The 24,288-nt window shown below is 45.8% G+C and overlaps 1 protein-coding gene across 3 annotated transcripts in view; it reads left to right on the top strand.

The window, feature by feature from the left end:
- Positions 1–1,488: 1,488 nt before the first annotated feature.
- Positions 1,489–24,288, top strand: part of znf704 (zinc finger protein 704) — a 253,873-nt gene continuing 231,073 nt past the window's right edge. For all 3 annotated transcript variants that reach the window (XM_068032099.1, XM_068032098.1, XM_068032100.1), the window contains exons 1-2: positions 1,489–1,910; positions 18,323–18,573. In XM_068032099.1, coding sequence (XP_067888200.1) covers positions 1,650–1,910; positions 18,323–18,573 — 512 coding nt within the window. In that variant the 5' untranslated portion in view covers positions 1,489–1,649. The remainder of the gene's footprint in view (positions 1,911–18,322; positions 18,574–24,288) is intronic.

Genomic DNA, 24,288 nt, shown 5'->3' with positions numbered 1-24,288 from the left:
CTTGAAATTGATGATTTGTGGGGTACAAGTCCAGAACATTGGCAGTTCTCTGGTATCTTGCTTTAATCGTCATTTTTCATCTGAGAATCCAAATAGGAAGAATGAGATGTGGCTGTGGGTAGTATCACAATCACATCTTCTCTTCACCTCACATCTCACATGCACATTTCTACTGGGTCAAAACAAAAATCCTTATTGTTACCTGAATGGTCAAAGCAGCAAAATCAGCTGAGCACCATACTGCTGTGCTGCCTTTTACTCACCGAGTCATTAGAGAAGTTTCTGCATTGTTACCATCGTGTTCTGCTCTGCCACAGAAAAAAGATTACAAAAATTCCTCAGCTGAAATGTAAGTATACATTTTAATAACTAAATTTTGGAAGATACAATTGCTAAATGGAATACTGAATCGGAATTTGTTAAACACATGTTGAAGGTATCCACCAGTGTAATAACCCTTGCACAAATCAGGTTCCCGATCTCTTGCACTGAGAGTAAATAGGAAATTTAACAACTTCTTAGGCAGTATCCTTTCTTTTCTTCCCCCAGTTTTGACTCATGCTGGAATACCGATACGCACCGTCAACGTTCAGGCAAGTTACTATTTGCCATTTGTCTTGTTTGGACGAGAACAATGAATTTTGGCAGCTTGTTCTCTAACATGGGAGCAACAAGGCCCAATCAGTCTTCAACAGACATGCACACAGACACACGTGCTTATCACAAGCACTCACTGGCTAGTGGTCAAGTTCAGGGACCCCGGTTTATGTTTGTCCTCTCAACCTCCCGACCCAGGGTATTGAGACCGACAGCAACACGCCCGAGCAGTGGGCTGAGAGCGGGGCAGTCCAGTATCCCCTGCCTGGCTGTGTGTGCTGGAGTTAGGTCCGTGTATACCTTTGACAGCTACAATTAGGCATTGAGTTAGTGCTGGAGGAGTGCCCTGCTGCAACCAATGGGTTCGGGGCACCACCTGGAGCTGCACATGTTTACACAGAGAGGGCGGAGAGCATTCCGCCGGTACGCAGGGGAAATCTCAAGGAAAACACGGAAACACTCAAACCGGATTCAGCATTGGACTCGGAAAGAATGAATAGCTTGCAAATGAATCAGGCTTTATCCGTCTTTCTGCACGGATCTGAGTACTTATTTTTTACCAGCGGAGTGTTCAAGTGATCATTAAATGGGTTAAAATAACATAGGGAGAGAAAAAGTATCTATTTAATACTTATTTTACTCGGAGTGAAGAAATGCGTTTGAATTGGAGAAGTCAAATGATCTCAACTTTTTAATCTTCCATTCAAATTATTACTTTGCTTCTTTATATTACAATTATTCAGGAAGAATCTCAGTTCTAACTAACTTGTTCATTTGGGCTTCACTTTATAGTTTCATTTTCTCAAGAATCATCGTAGTTTTAAAGTAATGGATCAGTCATTCCGCCGTTTTTGTCGAATTCCACTCCTCATTTTACAAGTTGCAATGTCAGCTTTGCGAAGGCTATGAAAACAAACAACTCTGCCCTGAACGCCGGGCGGTTTGCGGCTTGGGTTTAAAAAATATATATTTTAACTTTAATTATTTTGCAGTTGCATCTTTGCATCTGATTACTTACAATAGAAAGAAGTAAAAGGGGGAGAAAGGTCGCGATGCAAGCTCGCCGTTCTGCAAAGAGGTCGATTTTGGGCAGCCGGGTTTGCGCTCCGAGTCCGGCCGGGGATGGGCAGCTCATCCCCGGGGTGATCCAGGCGTTCAAATGCCAAAGCAAGGAGTCCGGGGGCCGGTGCAACCTCTACACGGTGATGCTGGAGGATGGCACCTTGAGGGAATACCCGGAGGAGGAGATTGTGGTGGTGGGACCCGGCTTCCACAACCACAGCAACAAAGTGCAGCTGAAATGCAGAGAGAAGGTGTGTAACTGGATGTGAATGTGAACTGGAAATGTGCCTGGTTTGTGTCTGTGTTTGCAATCCTGCGCATCCTAATATTGCCACACCACTAACAAGAGGCAAAAGCAGCAACACCGACAACACCGGCCATCTGCTGAGATGCAGCGACTGCAGCCCACCCGACCCACTGCTCACTGCTTCCGGGACATTTGGAGGCTTCAAACCCTCAGTGCTGTCCTGTGGACCTCAGGAGGGCGGGTCATTCATTCTTCTGATGACCCCGGATAGTTAGTTAGAAAGGTTAATTCCCTAACCCATCACAGATCTCAGTGTTATTTGGTAATAGCTGGACCTTAATCCTAACCTATCTGCTGTTGGGTTTTCTTTATGTTTGTCTTCAACAGTGACACCAAGTCAGAGTAATCCCCAGCAGCCTTTTATGAAATATTAGAGTTTACATTTCATGCAGGGACCATTTTTTGTAAGAGTCGTGAAAGCGATCAGCATCTTAAACAGATGCAAAGGAGAGAGAGAGAGTGGAAAGTGCAGTGTTTGGGTCGGGTTTGCAAATGGTTTGCCCTCTTGCGATGTCCACCTGTGCAGTGGAGCCAGGGCACCCACCAGGAGCTTTCGGAGAAAGTGCAGCAGCTCCGTTACACACGTAGCAGAAAACATGCAGGAACGTAAATAAAAAGCCATCGGAAAGCCCAGAAAATTCGCGCCAAAATTCTGTGATCGGAGATGCAATGTTTTTTCCCCTTCCCATTTAGCAACCTTGGGTTTTTGTCGAGCAGCCGCAGTATGTGGCGTGCTTGTTTACTGGAGATGTAATTAAACTCTGCAATTAATCAAGCCTTGATTGAATGAAAGACAAGCACCCTGGGGTGCGGCTGTGGTTTAGCTGATGTTTCTTCCACTATGTCCTCCAACACAACCTAGAAGAATGAAGAGGGAAGGGCCTAATAAACCAAAATAGTTGAATATGCAATGTCCATCATTCCTGGTCTTTTGGCCTGGGCACAAGCAAAGGGCATGACCCTGGGTTTCACTTCTCCTGTCTTTGTCAGTTTGTACTCCTTGGAGCTGTAAGGTAAAAACGCTCACTGTTGCAGTTGAGGAATATATTTGTTTACTAACATAAAGGAAATATTTCTTCAGGGAAATGTAATAAAATAGCATACATGGTACAGTGCAATGTATAAAGTGTCAGTTTTGATCAGTATTAATGCAGTGGTTGATAGTATTTCCTGTTACATTGGCATAGAAGTATGTAGTTGGAATAAAGCTAGATGTCTTATGAAAATGACTCTCAGGATCACTGGGAACATAAGGGACTTTTGAGATACATGTTGATGTACCTTTCTTGTTTATGATGTTTGACAACAATATTGTAACTTATTATTTATGAATATTGTATGCTGTTTGGATTTAGTGTTATGGGACCAGAATCTTAAACTTCTTGAATATAACTCCTGTAAACACAGGAAACGCTAAGGACTAACAAAGACCGTCAAAGTTCAGCCCTCCAATTAATTAACTCTCCTATCACAGCACCCAAACATATCTGGGGACATGTGCCAAAATTTGGAGAGCTGTCCTAAGTAACAGCCTGACATACTCACATAATTATCCCTTTCAGCCAATATCCCAGATGTCGTCTTTATCATCCCTGGGTATGTCCTACCCACTGGCAGGACAGATCCACCAGAGGCCACGCACAGTGGTATACATTTGGGAGGGAGTGGGCCTGGGAGTCCTGAACATTGATGCTGGATCCCATGAAGTCTCATGGCATCAGGTCAAGCTAGAGCAAGGAAATCTCCTGCTGTTTACCACCTACATGATAGTCCTCAATGTTGAACACCATTTGAAAGCAGCACTAAGGGCTGCAAGGGCACAGAATGGGGGATTTCAGTGTTCATCAGCAAGAGTAGCCTGGTAACACCATTCTTGGCTGAGTCCTGAAGGACAGAGCCAGCAGATTGGGCCTGCAGCAGGTGACGAGAGAACCAACACTAGGGGAAAACCTAATTGAACTCGTCCTCACCAGTCGACCAGTCTGGAAGTGCATCTGTCCATGACCGTATTGGTAGGAGTGACCACCGCAGTCCTTGTGGAATTGAAGTCCCATCTTCACACTGAGGACATGCACCTTTGTGTTCTGTGGCACTACCACTGTGCTAAATGGGATAGATTAAGAACTGATTTAACAACTTAAAACTGGGCATGCATTTTTTTTATTCATTCATGGGGTGTGGGCGTCACTGGCTATGCCAGCATTTATTGCCCATCCCTAATTGCCCTTGAGAAGATGGTGGTGAGCTGCCTTCTTGAACCGCTGCAGTCCATGTGAGGTAGGTACACCCACAGTGCTGTTAGGAAGGGAGTTCTAGGATTTTGACCCAGCGACAGTGAAGGAACAGCGATATAGTTCCAAGTCAGGATGGTGTGTGACTTGGATGGGAACTTGCAGGTGGTGATGTTCCCATGCATCTGCTGCTCTTGTCCTTCCAGTTGGTAGAGGTCACGGGTTTGGAAGGTGCTGTTGAAGGAGCCTTGGTGCGTTGCTGCAGTGCATCTTGTAGATGGTACACACTACTGCCACTGTGCATCGGTGGTGGAGGGAGTGAATGTTTGTGGATAGTGTGCCAATCAAGCGGGCTGCTTTGTTCTGCATGGTGTTGAGTGTTGTTGGAGCTACACCCATCCAGGCAAGTGGAGAGTATTCCATCACACTCCTGACTTGTGCCTTGTAGATGGTGGACAGGCTTTGGGGAGTCAGAAGGTGAGTTACTCGCCTCAGGATTCCTAGCCTCTGACCTGCTCTTGTAGCCACCGGCCGTCCATGTCTCCGTTATAAAGACGTCTGCAAACGCGACATGAAATCGTGTGACATTGATCACAAGTCGTGGGAGTCAGTTGCCAGCATCCGCCAGAGCTGGCGGGCAGCCATAAAGACAGGGCTAAATTGTGGCGAGTCGAAGAGACTTAGTAGTTGGCAGGAAAAAAGACAGAGGCGCAAGGGGAGAGCCAACTGTGCAACAGCCCCAACAAACAAATTTCTCTGCAGCACCTGTGGAAGAGCCTGTTACTCCAGAATTGGCCTTTATAGCCACTCCAGGCGCTGCTTCACAAACCACTGACCACCTCCAGGCGCGTATCCATTGTCTCTCGAGATAAGGAGGCCCAAAAGAAAGAAAAGAAAAAGAATTTATATGACTACTCCAGTTCAGTTTCTGGTCAATGGTAGCCCCTAGGATGTTGATTGTGGGGGATTTAGCGATGGTAATGCCAAGGGGAGATGGTTAGATTCTTTCTTGTTGGAGATGGTCATTGCCTGGCACTTGTGTGGCGCAAATGTTACTCGCCACTTATCAGCTCAAGCCTGGATATTGTCCAGGTCTTGCTGCATTTCTACACGGACTGCTTCAGTATTTGAGGAGTTGCGAATGGTGCTGAACATTGTGCAATCATCAGCGAACATCCCCACTTCTGACCTTATGATTGAAGGAAGGTCATTGATGAAGCAGCTGAAGATGGTTGGGCCTAGGACACTACCCTGAGGAACTCCTGCAGTGATGTCCTGGAGCTCAGATGATTGACCTCCAACAACCACAGCCATCTTCCTTTGTGCTAGGTATGACTCCAACCAGCAGAGAGTTTTCCCCCTGATTCCCATTGACTCCAGTTTTGCTAGGGCTCCTTGATGCCATATTCGGTCAAATGCTGCCTTGATATCAAGGGCAGTCACTCTCACCTCAGCTCTTGAGTTCAGCTCTTTTGTCCATGTTTGAACCAAGGCTGTAATGAGGTCAGGTGCTGAGTGGCCCTGGCGAAACCCAAACTGAGCATCACAGCAGGTTATTGCTAAGCAAGTGCTGCTTGATGGCACTGTTGATGACACCTTCCATCACTTTACTGATGATTGAGAGTAGACTGATGGAGCGGTAATTGCATGAGGTGTTGTGAGCTATCAGCAGTGGCAGAATTGTATTCCATCTCATGTTGTAGCCTCATGTCCCGGCATATCCCTTGCGCAACCATTGCCATCAGGCCAAGGGACCAATCCTGGTTCAATGAGGAGTGTAGAAGAGCATGCCTGGAGTAGCACCAGATGTAACGAAAAATGAGGTGCCAACCTGGTGAAGCTACATCCCCGGGGCTACACACATGCTAAACAGCTGAAGCAGCATGCTATAAGAAAGCGATAAGCAATCCCACAAATAGTGGATCAGGTGAAAACTGTGCAGTCCTGCCACATCCCATTGTGAATGTGGTGGACAATTAAACACCCAACTGGAGGAGGAGGCTCCATGAACATTCCGAACCTCAATGATGGCAGAGCCCAGCCTGTCAGTGCAAAAGACCAGGCTGAAGTGTGGATGGTCTTCCTCCTGAAGTTCCCATTATTACAGAAGTCAGTCTTTAGCCAGTTCAATTCACTCCACATAATACCAGGAAATGGCTGAGCTCACTGGATGCAGCAAAGGCTCAGGGCCCTAACAACATCCCAAGCTGTAATGCTGAAGACCTCTGCTCCAGAACTAGTCATTCCTCCAGCCAAGCTGTTCCACTACGACTAGAACACTGGTATCCACCTGACAATGTGGAAAATTGCCCAGGTATGTTCTCTCTACAAAAAGCAGGGCAGATCCAGTCAGGTCAGTTACTGCCCCATCAGTCTACTCTCAGTCATCAAAGTGATGGAAGGTGTTGTTGATACTGTGATCACACGGCACTTACACAGCAATAACCTGCTCACCGATGTTCAGTTTGGGTTTTGCCAGGACCACTTGACTCCAGACCTCATTACAGCCTTGGTTCAAACATGGACAAAAGAACTGAATGCCATAGGTGAGGTGAGAATGACTGCCACTGACATCACAGCAGCATTTAACCAAGTGTGACATCAAGGAGCCCTAGCAAAATTGAAGTCAGAGGGAAAGCTGTCCATTGGTTGCAGTCACACCTAGCAGAAAGACAGAATGTGGTTCGAGGCCAATTATCTCAGCCAGAACATCACTGCAGGAAATTCTCAAGATAGTGTCCTAGGATGAATCATCTTTAGCTGTTTCATGAATGACCTTCCCTCCATCATAAGGTCAGAAGTAGGGATATTCACTGATTGCACAGTGTTCAGTGCCATTCACAATTCCTCAGATATTGAAGCAGTCCGTGTTGGCATGCAGCAAGACCTGGACAACATTCAGGCTTGGGCTGATAAGTGGCAAATGACATTCATGCCACACAAGTGTCAGGCAATAACCATCTCCAACAAGAGAGAATCTAGCCATCTCCCCTTGACATTCAATGGCATTACCATTATCGGATCTCCCACCAACATCCTGGGGCTTACCATTGACCAGAAACCTAACTGGACTAGCTACATAAATTCTGTGGCTACGACAGCAGGTCAGAGGCCTGTCCACCATCTATAAGGCACAAGGCAGGAATGTGATGGAATACTCTCCACTTGCCTGGATGAGCGCAGTTCGAACTACACTCAAGAAGCTTGACACCATCCAGAAAAAAGCAGTCTGTCCATCACCTTAAACACTCACTTCCTCCACCGCCACTGCACAGTGGCAGCAGTGTACCATCTACAAGATGTACTGTAGCAATGCACAAGGCTTCTTTGACAGCACCTCCCAAACTGCCAACCTCTAACCACTATCGCCTAGAAGAACGCATGGGAACACCACTTCTGAGTTCCCCCTCCAAGTCACACTGCCCTGGATTGGAAATATATCATCGTTCCTGCATCATCACTGGGTCAGAATCCTGGTACTCCCCACCTAAGAGCAGTATGGGTGTACCTATACCACAAGGATTGCAGCAGTTCAAGAAGGCGGCTCACCACCATTTTCTCAAGGGTAAATAGGGATGGGCATTAAACACTGGCCTTACCAGCGATGCGCACATCCCATAAATGATTAAAAATTCTGAATATTCCAACTATTTTGCTCTGCTGTCTTTTCTGCATGTTTTTGTGATTTTGTTCTATATATATCTGGAATGGCTTGAATACCAGTGTCATGTACACTATTTATATTGAAAAGCTACTATAAAAATAAGGGTAATTATGCTGTGGATACAATATTGTGGCTCAGAGTGTTGAAGCATCAATGAGTTGTGACATTTATTGGTAGGATGGAGGTTTGGGCTTTTCATACATGACATAGTTGCATGTTGCATGCTCAAAGGGAGGGTACAATTGAAGGGACGGTTGTGCAAGGTTGCTCTGGCACAATATTTTTATAGCACAGATCTGGAGTGTAGAACAATACTGGTGGAAACTTGGCAGAAAGTCTTCAGCCTGTTTTCTCAGTTGGTGAAGGTGTTTTGTAGAAAGAATTAATTAAATTAAAAATCTTGGAATTATCCAGAAGCATTTAATCTCTAATTAAAAGTTTGATATTGTAATCCTGTATAACATGCATATAGAGCATTTACAAGGTGTGCATTTTCTACAGTGTCTGTATTGTTGATTTGCAAACAGACTACTCGGCAGCATCTCATTTGGATGTTAAATACAAGCCTGCCGCTGTCTTTTTCAGTAGCACTGTTTTTGAAGAATTTCAACAGTGCATTGCTAAAACCAGCTTCTACAGAATGCAAGGATACCTCCCTTTTGAGCTCTTTAAAATCAGTACTGAGAAGGTTACTTAATATTTCCCACTAAGTTGGAAATTTCTCATTGCCTTTGTTAGACCTATAACCTGTCCTACAAGAGTAGGGGCAGTACAGGACCTAATCCTAGGGAATGAAGCTGGACAAGTTGTAGAAGTGTCAGTAGGGGAGCATTTTGGGGATAGTGACCATAACTCTGTAAGATTTAAGGTAGTTATGGAAAAGGACAAAGACGGGCCTGAAATAAAGGTACTGACTTGGGGGAAGGCTGATTTCAATATGATAAAAGAGGATCTGGCCAAAGTGGATTGGGAGCAGCTACTTGTAGGAAAGTCTACATCAGACCAGTGGGAGTCATTCAAAGAGGAAATAGTGAAAGTCCAGAGCCAGCATGTTCCCATGAAGGTGAAGGGAAGGACCAACAAGTCCAGGGAACTCTGGATGTCAAGGGATATAGAAGATTGGATCAGGAAAAAAAGGAGGCTTATGGCAGATTTGGAGTGCTGAAAACAGCAGAGGCACTAGAGGATGATAGGAAGTGTAGGGGGGTACTAAAAAAAGTAATCAGGAGAGCGAAGAGGGGACATGAAAAAACACTATCGAGCAAGATAAAGGAAAATCCTAAGGCGTTTTATAAGTATATTAAGGGCAAGAGGATAACCAGGGACAGAGTGGGGCCCATTAGGGACCAAAGTGGCAATCTGTGTGGAGCTGGAGGACATAGGTGAGGTTTTAAATGATGACTTTGCATCTGTGTTTCCTATGGAGAAGGACGATGTAGGTGTAGAGATCAGGAATGGGGATTGTGATATACTTGAACATATTAGCATCGAAAGGGAGGAAGTATTAGCTGTTTTAGCAGGCTTAAAAGTGGATAAATCCTCAGGCCCAGATGAGATGTATCCCAGGTGGTTATGTGAGGCAAGAGAGGAGATTGCAGGGGCTCTGACACAAATTTTCAGATCCTCTCTGGCCACAGGAGAGGTGCCAGAGGACTGGAGGACAGTGAATGTGGTACCATTATTCAAGAAGGGTAGCAAGAATAAACCAGGTAATTACAGGCCGGTGAGTCTAACATCGGTGGTTGGGAAAATATTGCAAAAAATTCTGAGGGACAGGATTAATCTCCGCTTGGAGAGGCGGATTATTCAGGGATAGTCAGCATGGCTTTGTCAGGGGGAGATTGTGTCTAACTAACTTGATTGAATTTTTCGAGGCGGTGACTAGATGTGTGGGTGAGGATAAAGTAGTTGATGTAGTATACATGGACTTCAGTAAGGCTTTTGCTAAGGTCCTGCATGGAAGATTGATTAAGAAGGTAAGAGCCCATGGGATCCAGGGCAATTTGGCAAAGTGCATCCAAAATTGGCTTCGTGGCAGGAGGCAGAGGGTGATGGTCGAGGGTTGTTTTTGCGAGTGGAAGCCTGTGATCAGTGGTGTACCGCATGGATCGGTGCTGGGACCCTTGCTGTTTGTAGTGTACATTAATGATTTAGACGTGAATATAGGAGGTATGATCAGTAAGTTTGCAGATGCCACGAAAATTGGTGTGTCGTAAATAGTGAGGAGGAAAGCAGGACGATGTAGATGGGCTGGTAAGATGGGCAGAGCAGTGGCAAATGGAATTTAATCCTGAGAAGTGTGAGGTGATGCATTTTGGGAGGACTAACAAGGCAAGGGAATATACAATGGATAGTAGGACCCTAGGAAGTACAGAAGGTCAGCGGGATCTTGGTGCACTTGTCCATAGATCACTGAAGGTGGCAGCACAGGTAGATAAGATGGTTAGGAAGGCATATGGGGTACTTGCCTTTATCAGCCGAGGCATAGAATGTAAGAGCAGGGAGGTTATGATGGAGCTAATAAAATGCTAGTTAGGCCACGGCTGGAGTACTGTGTACAGTTCTCGGCAGCACACTATAGGAAGGATGTGATTGCACTGGAGAGGGTGCAGAGGAGATTCACCAGAATGTTGCCTGGCCTGGAGCATTTCAGCTATGAAGAGAGACTGAAAAGGCTAGAGTTGTTTTCCTTAGAGCAGAGAAGGCTGAGGGAGGACACGATTGAGGTATACAAAATTATGAGGGGCATTGATAGGTTAGATAGGAAGAAACTTTTTCCCTTAGCGGATGGGTCAATAACCAGGGGGCATAGATTTAAGGTAAGGGGAGGGAGGTTTAGAGGGGATTTGAGAAAAAAAAATTTCACCCAAAGGGTGTTTGGAGTCTGGAACGCACTGCCTGAAGGGGTGGTAGAGGCAGGAACCCTCACAACATTTAAGCAGTATTTAGATGAGCACTTGAAACGTCATAGTATACAGGGCTACGGGCCAAGTGCTGGAACATGGGATTGGAATAGTTAGGTGCTTGACGGCCGGCACAGACACAATGGGCTCTATGACCAGCTGTGGTAGTTCATGGAGGCCTGTCTTCTTGCGTTGCCCCATGCTTGTGCAGTAGTGCCCCTCAAGCTATATATTACCAACTGTATCTCTCTAATGGGGAGAGATGCCTATGGTCCTTTAGACTACGGCTAGAACAACAACTCATACAGGCATAAGTTCGCTTTCTATCACATCTATGGATTTTTACAAACTCTTTGTGTCCTTTACCTTGATCTTTACTCCCTTCCATGACTGTAATCTCTGGGATATGAACTGAAGCACAGAGGCAAATGGAGTAGCAGGACTGCTGAGGCACATTGGTGAATCATAAGAGCCACTTGGCTGTACAAAGCTTTGAGATTGCATTGAAGCAACAGAACTGGGATGTCAATCTTGGTTCAGCGCCATGAGCTGGATTTGTAAGTTAGCTCAGTAACCAGTAAAAAGACCCACCATGGTGGACTTCCAGCAGGCTGCTTTTAACAGTAAATATGTGGCATTTCTGCTCACATAAGAGAGATAATCAACTCACTTTATTTTTACACTAATGATGGGTGCCTTTGCCTGTCTTGATGCTCCTATGCAGTGCTACCCCAGTGGTTACAGCATCGCTACATTGGAAGCCTGCCCACTATCCTTAATAAGACGGCGAACATGGAAGTGGTCAGTTAGGAGGCTGCCTTCTGAAAGATTGCGCTGCCAGTAAGGGTAGGCTCAGGATCCTCATTTGATCCCAACACAGGGGTCCTGAAGCCCATGGGAAAATGCAGCCGTTTTATTGGGGTGTCAACATCTGTGGGACACATACCCCTTAAGGGCTTGGTGCCTGTAATTGATGAATGCAAGTTTATATACCATGGCGGTTGTAGATTTCCAGAAAACCTTTGATAAAGTTCTTCATGAAATACTGCTACTTGGAAGCAAATAGTACAGAAATTCAAGTTATTTGAAGTTTATTTTAAGGATCCACATGGACTCGATGGGTCGAGTCGGCTCCTTCTGTGTCGTAAATGACTCGATGGCTGGAATTTTACCCGCCCCCCCCCCCTTTGGGAGTGGGCTGAAGGTGGGGCAGGGGAGGGGGGGGTGCTGTAAAATTGAGTGGGAGATGGGGGGTGCAGTTCCCGTCGCCTTTCTGCCCCCGCTGCAATTTTACAATTGCAATTGTCCACTTTGGCAGGAAGAATAAAAAAGAAGCATATTATCTAAACGGTGAGAGATTGCAGAGCTCTGAGATGCAGAGGGATCTGGGTGTCCTAGTGCATGAATTGCAAAAGGTTATTTTGCAGGTACAGCACGTAATTAGGAAAGCTAATAGAATGTTATCGTTTACCGCGAGGGAAATTGAATACAAAAGCAGGGAGGTTATGCTTGAGCTATACAGTGCATTGGTGAGACCACGTCTGGAGTACTGTGTACAGTGCTGATCTCCTTATTTAAGGAAGGATGTAAATGCGTTGGAGGCAGTACAGAGAAGATTTACTAGACTAATATCTGGAATGGGCAGGCTGTCTTACAAGCCTATCCTGTCCAATCTGTCCTCGTATCAGCTGGAATTTAGAAGGGTAAGAGGCGACTTGATTGAAACATATAAGATCCTGAGGAGTCTTGACAGGGTGGTTGTGGAAAGGATGTTTCCTCTTGTGGGAGAATCTCGAACTAGGGATCACTGTTTAAAAATAAGGGGTCACCCATTTAAGACAAAGATGAGGAGAAATATTTTCTCTCAGAGGGTCATGAGTCTTTGGAATTCTCTTTCTCAAAAGGCAGTGGAAGCAGAGTCTTTGAATATTTTTAAGGCACAGGTAGATAGATATGCAAGGGGGTGGAAGGTTATTCGGGGTAGGTGGAAATGTGGAGTAATCAATTTTGCCATGAACTTATTGAATGGTGGAGCAGGCTCAAAGGGCCGAGTGGCCTACTCCTGCTCCTAATTTGTATGTTTGTATGACAAACGGCCCAGCCGCACCAGGCCAACTAAGGCCCTTAAGTGGCCAATTAATTGCGACATAAGGACCTCCTCCCGCCACCATGATATATTACTAGAGGTGAACGGGGGGCTCAGCACCTCAGGAGGCTGCTCAGTAAAACCTGTGCCCCAGTGAGTCGTTCCCCCCTTCCCCCGCCCAACAGCACAAGCCACCCCCACTGGAGCACTGAGCCCCCCCGCCCCCCCTCACCCACCATGCTGGGCCCAGCCATTTGTCTCCTGCAAGGCCCCACACACTTATCTCAATTCTGGGGCCTCCTCCATTGTTCCTCCTCTCGCTACCCCACTGGCTGCAGCATGGCTGGTGGAAGGCTACTGGCGGAAGATTGCAGATGGCCTTGCAGGATGACTTTAAGCAGATCTGGGTCTTGAGGGCCTGGCTTTGGACTGCACCACCTGGGCATGGGTGGCAGCAGTCTGAGCTGGCTGGCTGACAGGCAACAGCAAGGGCATTGGCGGAGTGGCAGTGGTGGGAGCACAAACGCTGTCTTCCTGAGAGAGGACAGCAGGTTTGTGCACCACAGAGTCATTGCCACCTCAGCATTCCTTGGAATCTGCTGGAGCACAGATTACTGGGCTGCTTTGAGAACTTGCAAGCCCTTTCGAACACTGAGATATGCATCCACGATGGCAGCTGTTTGTGCCTGGATGGCAGCAGTCTTAGAGTGGTTGGCAGCAGCCAGGGATCTCATGACCTCTGTCTGATCTTCCACTGCACTGAGACAACGATAGGATTCTGCCTGTGCTGCACTGGAAGCTAAGACACTGGTCAGCAGATGCTCCATCATGGGTTTCTTCTGGCAGTGCTGCCATGCAGGTGCCCACCACTTCCACAGTGGAAAGGATGGGCTCCAAGTTATGTGTGACGCCCTGTGCCGTGGTGGAGCAGGACTCCTCTATGTTCCTAGCCCCTGACTGGAGGCTGTCTGGGAGGCCTGCGAATTCACCAAGCATCTTGGTGGGCAGTTCCTGATTATCTGAAAGCACGAAAGCATAAGGGGAGGGTAGGGGAGGCGGGGTGGGAAGGAAATCAGGAGGTCCACGGTCACTCCAGCTGAAGCTTCCATTCACTGGCACCTTTCAGGGTGAGGGGTGAGTGGAGATGTAATATAAGGCAGCAGCTTACCATCGTGCTGGTTAGCTTCTGCTTTGTGGTATTGGTCCTGATAATTCTCCGCACCATCTCGTCGAGGGCATTGAGGGGATGCAGGTGTGCTGGTTGTCCATGGTTCTGTGGTCTGTCTCCCTTTATAGGCCACCTTCTACAAGAGAGGGGGCAGAATGTCAGTGATTTTATGTCATTGTGATTGGGTGATGTGCCTGCCATAGCTGAATAGCTGTAGATTTGCAAAGGTGTGTAGATGTGTGTATGGCTGGTGTAATTGGAAGGTGTATGTGGGTGAGGTGCAGTGTAAGAATGTTAGGTATGTGTCCTGAGTGTCAGGGTGTGCTGCTGGGTTAGTGATGGGGCTGTCGTGCATTGAGTAGTGTGATGGGTATAAGATGTGGGGCAGAATTTAGTGGAGCCGGTGGGGACCTGACTACAAATTGAAATGGTGAGGGGAATCCTGCCTCGGCCCTTCGGAGCTCCCTCTCCCTCCCCATGCCCCTGGCGCAGTTCAACAGTGCATGGGCTATTAACTGCGTGACGCTGGGGTCCCTGTCCCTTTAAGGATGGGAACTCCGCCTCCTAGATCTGCCAACCAATCAGGAGGCTGGCGGCTCAGTAGTATCAGCAGCGCCACTGGAAGTGGTGGCCATTCATGGTGCTACACCAGTCCTGGGACCAGGCCACTCTGGCAGGCTCTGAGGGTGGGTTGGGTTGGGTTGGGTTGGGGAGGTGGGGGGAGGTTAGCGGAGGGGCGGCCTTTGCTGCCGGGGGCCCTCGGTGGGCCATAGGTTTCCTACAGAGGAGGGCCCTTCCCCTCGGCCACTGGTCCAGTTCCAGCGGCAGCGGGAAGAGGCCCTTAAATGGCTACTTAAGGGCCTCAATTGACCTCTGCCTGGTTAGGCTGTCTGCAGCCTTTCCTGCCCCCACCCGACTTAAATGCAGCACGACGGAAAGGTGATGGGCCCTCCTTCCCCCGCCTTCCGTTGTGATTCTGTGCCCCCCCCACCCCCGCCTCCTAGCCTGTCTCCTGGGGGGGCCGATTAAATTCCACCCATGGCTCGCAGATGCATTCATTCACCTTGACCACCTGAGTGAGGTCATTAAACTTTTTTCACTGCTGCTGCCAGGTTTGTGATACTACACTCTGGGCATTGACCATCCTTGCCTCATTCTCCCACTCTTTGTTGAAGCTCATTCTTGAGGGCTTTCTGCCCCCCCCCCCTCTAGAAGTTGTTTGCCAGTTAATGATGCAGCAACTTCCCTTGTGAATCAGAGCTTCCACAGGTACCTGATTCTCTCATGAATTTCTGCCTTTAGATGTGGGTATAAGTGCACTGTGGATGGACACAGAGAGCCTTTGATACAGCCCAGCTTATCTGACAACCTCCATCGACCCTGCTCACCTGCCTCCAAAAAGCAGGAGCAGAGGGAGACTCTACTGGGCTGCTAGTGTGGACATGACTACAATAGGCACAAAGGCTGCTGTCATCTGATTGGAAACACAAAAAATAAATAAGGAAAACGACATTGCAATGGACTCTAAATGCTCATGCCAATCTTCTATAGCTTCTTTAAATCCACTTCCCTAAACAGTTCAGACTCTAGCAGTATGAATGGGTGGAATAACTACAGTACACAGCTGAGCATACTGGGAAATTGTATGAACAATACAATGTTTTATTGCAGATTTATTTACACGTATCTAATGGAAAATAGGCAGGTGTGTCCTGGAGCACTTGGAGATCACATTGCAAAATTAGACATAGCACTAAATAGGTGTTACAGTGTTACAGCTCTCAGGTTGTGCTTGCTTTGCAATTGATTACTGGATGTAACTGTTCGGAAAATCTACCATTCTGACCTTTCTGTTACTACGCTATTTACTGTTGGAGGAATTGTTTTGTACATTTCAAATGACTGATCTTTTTCCTCTTTTTTTTAAAAGATCGGCTAATATGCAAATTTCTACCAGCAATTAGCAATCAGAAGCTTTCCTTAAATAAATTTGTCTCTAATTAAATTAATTAACAACAGAGAAGTGAAATTGAAAGAAGAGCACACATACCAATCTATATAGCAGGATATATGTACAGGATATATAACTTTAATTTCAAAATATTTGCCTTGCCTGCTGAGTCTTTCATTGTCAGTGGATGTTGTTGAGTATATGATGGTCTTTTCAAGAGAATGCTAGAGGTCTGTGCTAATGCTGTTTGTTTCAGTGAGGAAAAGAAAGTAAATTTTAGATAATTGCCTTCATTTGGATAATTTGGGTTTATTTTCTTAATGATTAAACTGAGTAAACATTCCATGGGACCCATTGATTCGCCTATTCTGTGTGTGAGGTATGCTGTCTATCGAGGATAGCTGGTCAGGCTTGAATAGTTGAGATATGAGGATCTCCATTAAGATGTACCAGAGGATTTGGTCCATGATAAGGTGCACGGTAAATAGCTTGGAGAAAGATTGGCCTTTTACTCCTATTTGGAATTGTTTCCCATTTGGAAACAAACGAACTTATTAGCGAGAGGCAGCATGGTTTTGTGAAGGGGAGGTCGTGTCTCACTAACTTGATTGAGTTTTTTGAGGAAGTGACGAAGATGATTGATGAAGGAAGGGCAGTGGATGTTATCTATATGGACTTCAGTAAAGCCTTTGACAAGGTCCCTCATGGCAGACTGGTACAAAAGGTGAAGTCACACGGGATCAGAGGTGAGCTGGCAAGATGGATACCGAACTGGCTCGGTCATAGAAGACAGAGGGTATCAGTGGAAGGGTACTTTTCTGATTGGAGAGCTGTGACTAGTGGTGTTCCGCAGGGATCAGTGCTGGGATCTTTGCTGTTTGTAGTATATATAAATGATTTGGAGGAAAATGTAGCTGGTCTGATTAGTAAGTTTGCGGACGACACAAAGGTTGGTGGAGTTGCGGATAGTGATGAGGATTGTCAGAGGATACAGCAGGATATAGATCGGTTAGAGACTTGGGTGGAGAAATGGCAGATGGAGTTTAATCCGGACAAATATGAGGTAATGCATTTTGGAAGGTCTAATGCAGGTGGGAAGTATACAGTAAATGGCAGAACCCTTAGGAGTATTGACAGGCAGAGAGATCTGGGCGTACAGATCCACAGGTCACTGAAAGTGGCAACGCAGGTGGATAAGGTAGTCAAGAAGGCATACGGCATACTTGCCTTCATTGGTCGGGGCATAGAGTATAAAAATTGGCAAGTCATGCTGCAGCTGTACAGAACCTTAGTTAGGTTACACTTAGAATATTGCGTGCAATTCTGGTCGCCACACTACCAGAAGGATGTGGAGGCTTTGGAGAGGGTAGAGAAGAGGTTTACCAGAATGTTGCCTGGTCTGGAGGGCATTAGCTATGAGGAGAGGTTGGATAAACTCGGATTGTTTTCACTGGAACGACGGAGGTGGAGGGGCGACATGATAGAGGTTTACAAAGTTATAAGCGGCATGGACAGAGTGGATAGTCAGAAGCTTTTTCCCAGGGTGGAAGAGTCAGTTACTAGGGGACATAGGTTTAAGGTGCGAGGGGCAAAGTTTAGAGGGGATGTGCGAGGCAAGTTCTTTACACAGAGGGTGGTGAGTGCCTGGAACTTGCTGCCGGGGGAGGTGGTGGAAGCAGGTACGATAGCGACGTTTAAGAGGCATCTTGACAAATACATAAATAGGATGGGAATAGAGGGATACGGTCCCCGGAAGTGCAGAAGGTTTTAGTTTAGGCAGGCATCAAGATCGGCGCAGGCTTGGAGGGCCGAATGGCCTGTTCCTGTGCTGTACTGTTCTTTGTTCTTTATTGTTACTTTTATTAAAAGATTCAGTATTCCTCCCATTTGAGGTAAAAACAGGAAGAAATTTACTTAGCATTAATTCTATCTTTCTGTGATATGAAAATCTAAGCTGTACAGTATATCCGCAGCCTCACAGCTCCAGGGACCCGGGTTCGATTCTGGATACTGCCTGTGCGGAGTTTGCAACTTATCCCTGTGACCGCTTGGGTTTTCGCCGGGTGCTCTAGTTTCCTCCCACAGCCAAAGACTTGCAGGTGATAGATAAATTGGCCATTGTAAATTGCCCCTAGTGTAGGTATGTGGTAGGGAATATGGGATTACTGCAGGGTTAGTATAAATGGGTGGTTGTTGGTCGGCACAGACTCGGTGGGCCGAAGGGCCTGTTTCAGTGCTGTATGTCTAAATAAAAATTTTAAAAATAAATAGATGTTTTAGAAAGATTTTGTTGACGGACAAAAAATGTATTTGAATGTTTAAATAAATTGGATGTTATGCATTGTTCCTGCAGCTGAATTGCAATGGCCGTGACACATCTTCAGTTGTGCCATTGCATGATCAAAGCCATACTGAGAACCACCAGAAGGTGTTGGAGCAGCAGCTGCCCCTAGTGAGAAAGATTGAGGCTATGAAAATACTGGAAAGTAAAAAGATCAGCTGGATTCAGGATCACCACGAGAAGGATCACATGCGCCCTGTTGCTGTTGTTTCAGATCAGAAAAGAAAAGTTGTTTCTTCAAACATCGATGTACCCCGTGCACGGTAGGAGAATCACCCTATTCAAATAAGCAGTGCATTAGGTTATACATATTTTTCTCAGCCTATTTTTATCATGGAAACAGAAATGCTGGAAAATACTCAGCAGGTCAGGCAACAGATTTAATGTTTCAGGTTGATCTTTCATCTTTATAGTTGGGTAGGATGTCAGGGGTGGGTAGTGTACCAGAAGTATTTACTGTATCTAGTTCAAAGATAGATATTTAAAACCAAAAAGCTGAACACACAGATAGTCAAATACTTCAAGAAGCACCTTTGTGAAATTTCCAGATGGATAGCCATCTCTGTGGGAGTCTCCTCCATGCACTTTGAACAATACATGGTAGTACGGTATACACTTTCAGTAATCCAAGGCCTAATTATGATCATTAATCCAAAACTTAACTCAGACCAATAATTTAGCTGCTTTTAAAATAAGATGAATTGGGTAAATAAATGAACTATGAAATAACAAAGCAGCAAAGGAGCAAAATAGGATAAAGATACAGAATGAAAAAAATGGATAATAAAACGAGTGAAAAATTGTCAATCATTATCTCACACAAGAGCATAGAGATTGACCATCCCATACCCATCCAGCTGATCGCTCAACATACCAACTGAGAAACCCCGCTAATGCCGACCATTGGATTCAAAGAAGTGGCACAGCCCCAAAAACTGATGGCTCCAAAATTGCCCTGAATGTAAACCTCTGACATATAAAAGAAGTAATTAAACTGAGTGCAGTGGACACAGCCATGTAACTTAAGTTGTAGGTATACGTAACATTTTTCTCACTCATATATTGGAGGAACAAACTTAACTACATGAAATCCTGAAGAGCGATGTAAGTGTTGAAAGAAAATATTTATTTTCTAGAATGTTCTGAACTTTTTTTGACAGTCATTTGATGCATATTTCAACATTTTGGTTCCACAATGAACATCCATTTTGCATTTTTAAATCTAAAACTGAAGAGACATTTACTCAAATGCATTGTAAACTACTCTGTTTTTGTCATGTGAGAATTTCTCTTTCTCTTAACATTAAAACTTTGTCCATTATTGCTATATATTATCAAGCTTTAATTAATTATCTGTTTTAAGACATTAAGATAGTGTAATGATGAATTTGATTCTATTCTTATTGAACATAGCTTTAAATTGAGAATTATACTCAGTTTTCCAAATACTGCCCCCGGGCCCCTATGCAGTCTGAGCATATTCACTTCAAAGTTTTGAATTTTTACAATAACAATTTTATATTGCGGTTAATCTTTAACACAGTTTTCTCTAATATCACCCTTACTTCAAAGACACTTTCTACCCCTCTAAGATCACTCCCAGTTCACAGGTGCTATCTGCCCCTCCACCCCATAGTTCACTGAGAAACTCGCGGCCCTCCAACCCAAGAGGTTCATGATGACACTCCTCTCTCTCCCCTTCAATTCATGCTGTTGTGCTTCTACCCCACGATCTCATCTCCCAGGATCCCATCCTTGTTCGTCAGGCGCCTAACCCACAACCCCCAACCGAGCACTGCTCTAGTCCATTCTTTTCCCTCTTTAAACCTAGCCCTCGAGCTTAGCACAGCGGCAGTGGAAGCGTCTGGACGTAGGAGTAGAACCAAACAAGTGAAGTTTCACCAAGCTAAACAGTGGAGGAGAGGTGTCAGATGATTGCCTGTGTGGAGTTTGCAAGTTTTCCCTGTGTCTGCGTGGGTTTTCGCCGGGTACTCCGGTTTCCTCCCACCACCAAAAGACTTGCAGGTTAATAGGTAAATTGGCCATTATAAATTGACCCTAGTATAGGTAGGTGGTAGGGAAATATAGGGACAGGTGGGATGTGGTAGGAATATGGGATTAGTGTAGGATTAGTATAAATGGGTGGTTGATAATCGGCACAGACTCGGTGGGCTGAAGGGCCTGTTTCAGTGCTGTATCTCTAAGACTGCAGCAGGGAGGTTGAGGAGGATGTTGCAGAATAATACTTATGGTTATGGCGCAGAGGATGTCTTTTGGGATTTTGGCTAAGTTTGTTGTGTTGCAGTGAGAGGTGGAATCCTGATTCGAGAGATTTACATGGAGTTTCAGGAAAGAAGGGCACAGTTTTGGGAAGTGAGGACAAATTCAAGAATTTTGGAGAAGGGATGCATAGAATATCACAAAGCTTTGTATGATCAGATCTTATATATGTTGCACATTAAGGGACCCCAAGAGACTGGCGGGGAGGTGGTGGGGTGGGGGGGGGATAGGGGGGAGGGTGGTGCCCTTAAAATAGCGATGGAAAGTGAGGGGCGCAGTGCCCGTCGCCTTCCTGTTGCCCTGTGATTAAGTTTGGGGCGGGAAAGGTCGAAGACAGCCTTCCCACCCAGAGGCCAGTCGAGGCATTTAAGTGGCCAATTAAATGGGGGGGAGGGGGCTCCGTCATGTGGGGAGGCTGCCCAGTAAACCAAGGTGGCCTCCCTTCGGACTTGGGGGAATCTGTGGGCCACAGGGGGCTCCTGGCAGCAAATGCTGCCCCTCTGTTACGAATTTCCACCCCACCCTCAATAACCACCCACCCCCCGCCCTCGCCAGGGCTTGTCGACTGGCCCTGGCGACCCCACCACACTTACCTTGCGACCGGGGCGCCAGCGATGGGCCTGGTGCCAGGCCTTGTTTAGTACCAGCTGTGGCCACTGCTCCTGGTGGCACTGTAGATACTACTGAGCTGCTGGCCCTCTGATTGGCCGGCAGCTCTTGGAGGTGGGGTACCCCTCCTTAAAGGGACGGGAACTCTGCGCTGGGCAGTTGTGCCTGAATGCTGTTAAATTGCGCAGGGGCAGGGGCTCCAAAGGCTCGAGGCTGGGTTCCCCTCGTCTTTTCAGCCCGGCGTTGGGAGCTCTGCTGGCTCCACAAAATTCAGCCCCATGTTTGTTGCAACAAATTAACTGGTTATCTATTTGTGAATGTGTTGGTACACATTTTCATGGCTTGGTTTAATAAAATCCTTATACTTAATATAAGCATTTGACTTCTAAAATGCTAATCACAGTTTTGCCACCCGATAGTTCCTATTATTTAATGAGGCTTGTTTGACAAAATGTGTTGCTATCTTTATGCTGTATTTGTTTAATACACAATTTCTCTTCTGAAGCATAAAGAAACTTCAATATTGGCAGATAGCTCTCCTATCCTATTATGAATTCCTTAACCCTTTAGTTCTCTCACCTTGGTAAAACCCTTTGCTGCTATAACTCTTCTGACCTGTGACATTGTGACCTCAATTTATTGCACACGGGGCCGGATTTTGTTCCCAGCCCGACGTTGGATTTCTTGGTGGAGCAGGAGAATCGGAGCGGCAGCGGCCGCCATGGAACCTGATGCTGGGATTGCTAGGCCCGATTTTCCCAACGGCGGGGAAGCTCTGTGACGGTCTCTCCGCCGCTCTGCGAAGGAACCCTGGTTTAAATATTTAAAATACCTATCTGCATACATTACCATGTCATCCGCGACAATCTTCCCATCCATTCCCGATCTTCAGCGCAATGTGCGGTACTCAGGCGCCTTCGCTTTCCCGTCCAGGAGAAGCTGGTGCCACCGAGGAGGGGAAGGGTTCACCTCTGCATTCTGAGTATAGATGGGGGGGATTGGGGAAGGGGTCAACTCTGCATTATTTAGTTTATGGGGGAGGAAGGGGTTAATTCTACATTATTTTGAGCCTTTTAAAAATGGCGCCAGCACCTGCTCTGGCATCAGGTGATGCCGTGAACAGCATTGCCAATGCCGCCCCCACCACGTGATTGGGGAGGAAGTGGCGTGGGTGGGGTTGCACAGCTGCTGTCAATATGTTAAGTGGCCTCTCTCCGTGTAATTGCAGCAGCGCGGCTCCCGTGTGGGGCGGCCACCATTTTCTGGGGGGCAGAGTGGGGGGTGGGCGGGGGTTGCAGGGGGTCAAGAGAATCCAGCCCCATTTGTGAGCAACAGTCCTAAACACAAATCGATATAAATGTGGTGAACCTGGTTCCTGGACAGTGGTAATGCTCACTCCACTGCTGCGTGAGGTGTAGAGTAACCCTGGTCTGCTTAGGACATAGGCCCCATACCAACACTGTAGAACGAGGCAATTTAAATGACCAGAGCAGATGCCTCAAAAGTGTCTTTTGCAGTCCACTGTCCAAGGAAAAGCAGGAGGCATGGTTTTTTTTTGCTCCTAAAGGAATAATTTGCAGACATTTTAAATGTAATGGATCCCTTCCAGTATCGATTTACTTTTTTATGAAGCTTCCGTGCTTTTCCTGGGGTTTCAGTGCAACTCAGGTGGTGTAATTTGGCTAGAGTCTTTTAAGGGAGGAATGGGTGGAATCTCCCAGAACTTCTCCAACCATGGTGTAAGAGAGCATTTAGAAGATCAGCCCTCTTTCCATCACTTGCTGGAATTTAAAGGGGCAGCGCAAACAGGGCAGAATCCCAGCAGAACCAGATTCCACCCAATTTTCTGGCCCTCTACAGTCAGAAATCTTGCTTTCCACCTGTTAGAAACCACGAATTTCAGGCCCTACATTTTTGAAACTAGGTCATTACTTTTTATTTTGGTAGTTGGAGTGGGGGAGCTTTCCAAGAAAAACATATCTTGGGAGATTTAATTGCTGATGAGCTGGATGATGGGTTTTAAGTTTCACTGAGTCACAGTTAGGACACTTGGCTTCCTTTGAAGTATGGCAGCAGCACAAAACCAACCATATTGAGGAAGTGTATTGCAGCTTTATGAAACTGCTAACAGGTAGCTTTGATAAATTGGTTGATCTTCCATTGTGCTGTTAAAGTAGCTAAAATGTTTTTTTTCACTCAGTTTCTTTGTTGAGATAGCTTTTCATTTCACACATGGATTTTATGTTTGGCTACATTTTCATCATGAGTAGGGGGTGTTTGCAATACACTCCAAAAATATTTTAAATATCTTCTCTGTTCTATCATTATATCATTTGGCACCACAATGATTTCCTGTCCATGTATAATTTTGTGCAAATTAATTGATCTTAAATTTTGAGAAATGAAGAGAACAGCAGCCAGCTCGGAGGATGTGCTGCGTATCTCAAACTTCCGGCATAATATACATCTGAAAGATTGCTGTACACCTCAAACCTCACAGACATGCCACTTGGGCACCACAAAAGCTTATTGTAACTGAAAGACATTGTATTCATCACACCAGACTGTACACAGACCAAAGTTTCTGCTACATTTCCCTAAGCCGATTTGAACAATCAAGTGCTGTAATTGTTAGGTTACTCTCCTCCATCGTGTGCAACTGTGTTGTTTTTATATTCTGTGAGCACTGTATTATGGAAGTTGGCTGCTGATGTGCAGGGAGCCTGGTTGCTGGCCATGGCAAATCCTGGAAGGGTTACAATCAGATTGCCACCTTCTGTATGATAGTCGCACACACAGAAGCACAATAAGCACAACTCTCCTAGAGCAAGTATTGTAGTTCTCCAATACAGCGTAATAAGTCAAATTAGTGAATATTTAAAAGAGAAATGATAAACCAGATCAGATGATTCAGTTAATTTCTTTCCTGGTTTATCCTGACCTAAATGTAGAAGAAAACCCTAATCTTGCTGGTTACTTCAGATGTTCTATGGTATTTACTTGCAGCCACCTAACCTGCAGGATATAATTACACAGCATCATTTTATAAAATACAGGGCTTTTGAAGAAATTACCGTTTTCAAATTTTA

The sequence above is a fragment of the Heterodontus francisci genome, chromosome 5 (assembly GCF_036365525.1).
Source record: "Heterodontus francisci isolate sHetFra1 chromosome 5, sHetFra1.hap1, whole genome shotgun sequence".
NCBI lineage: Eukaryota > Metazoa > Chordata > Chondrichthyes > Heterodontiformes > Heterodontidae > Heterodontus > Heterodontus francisci.
This window is presented reverse-complemented; position numbering and strand designations above follow the sequence as displayed.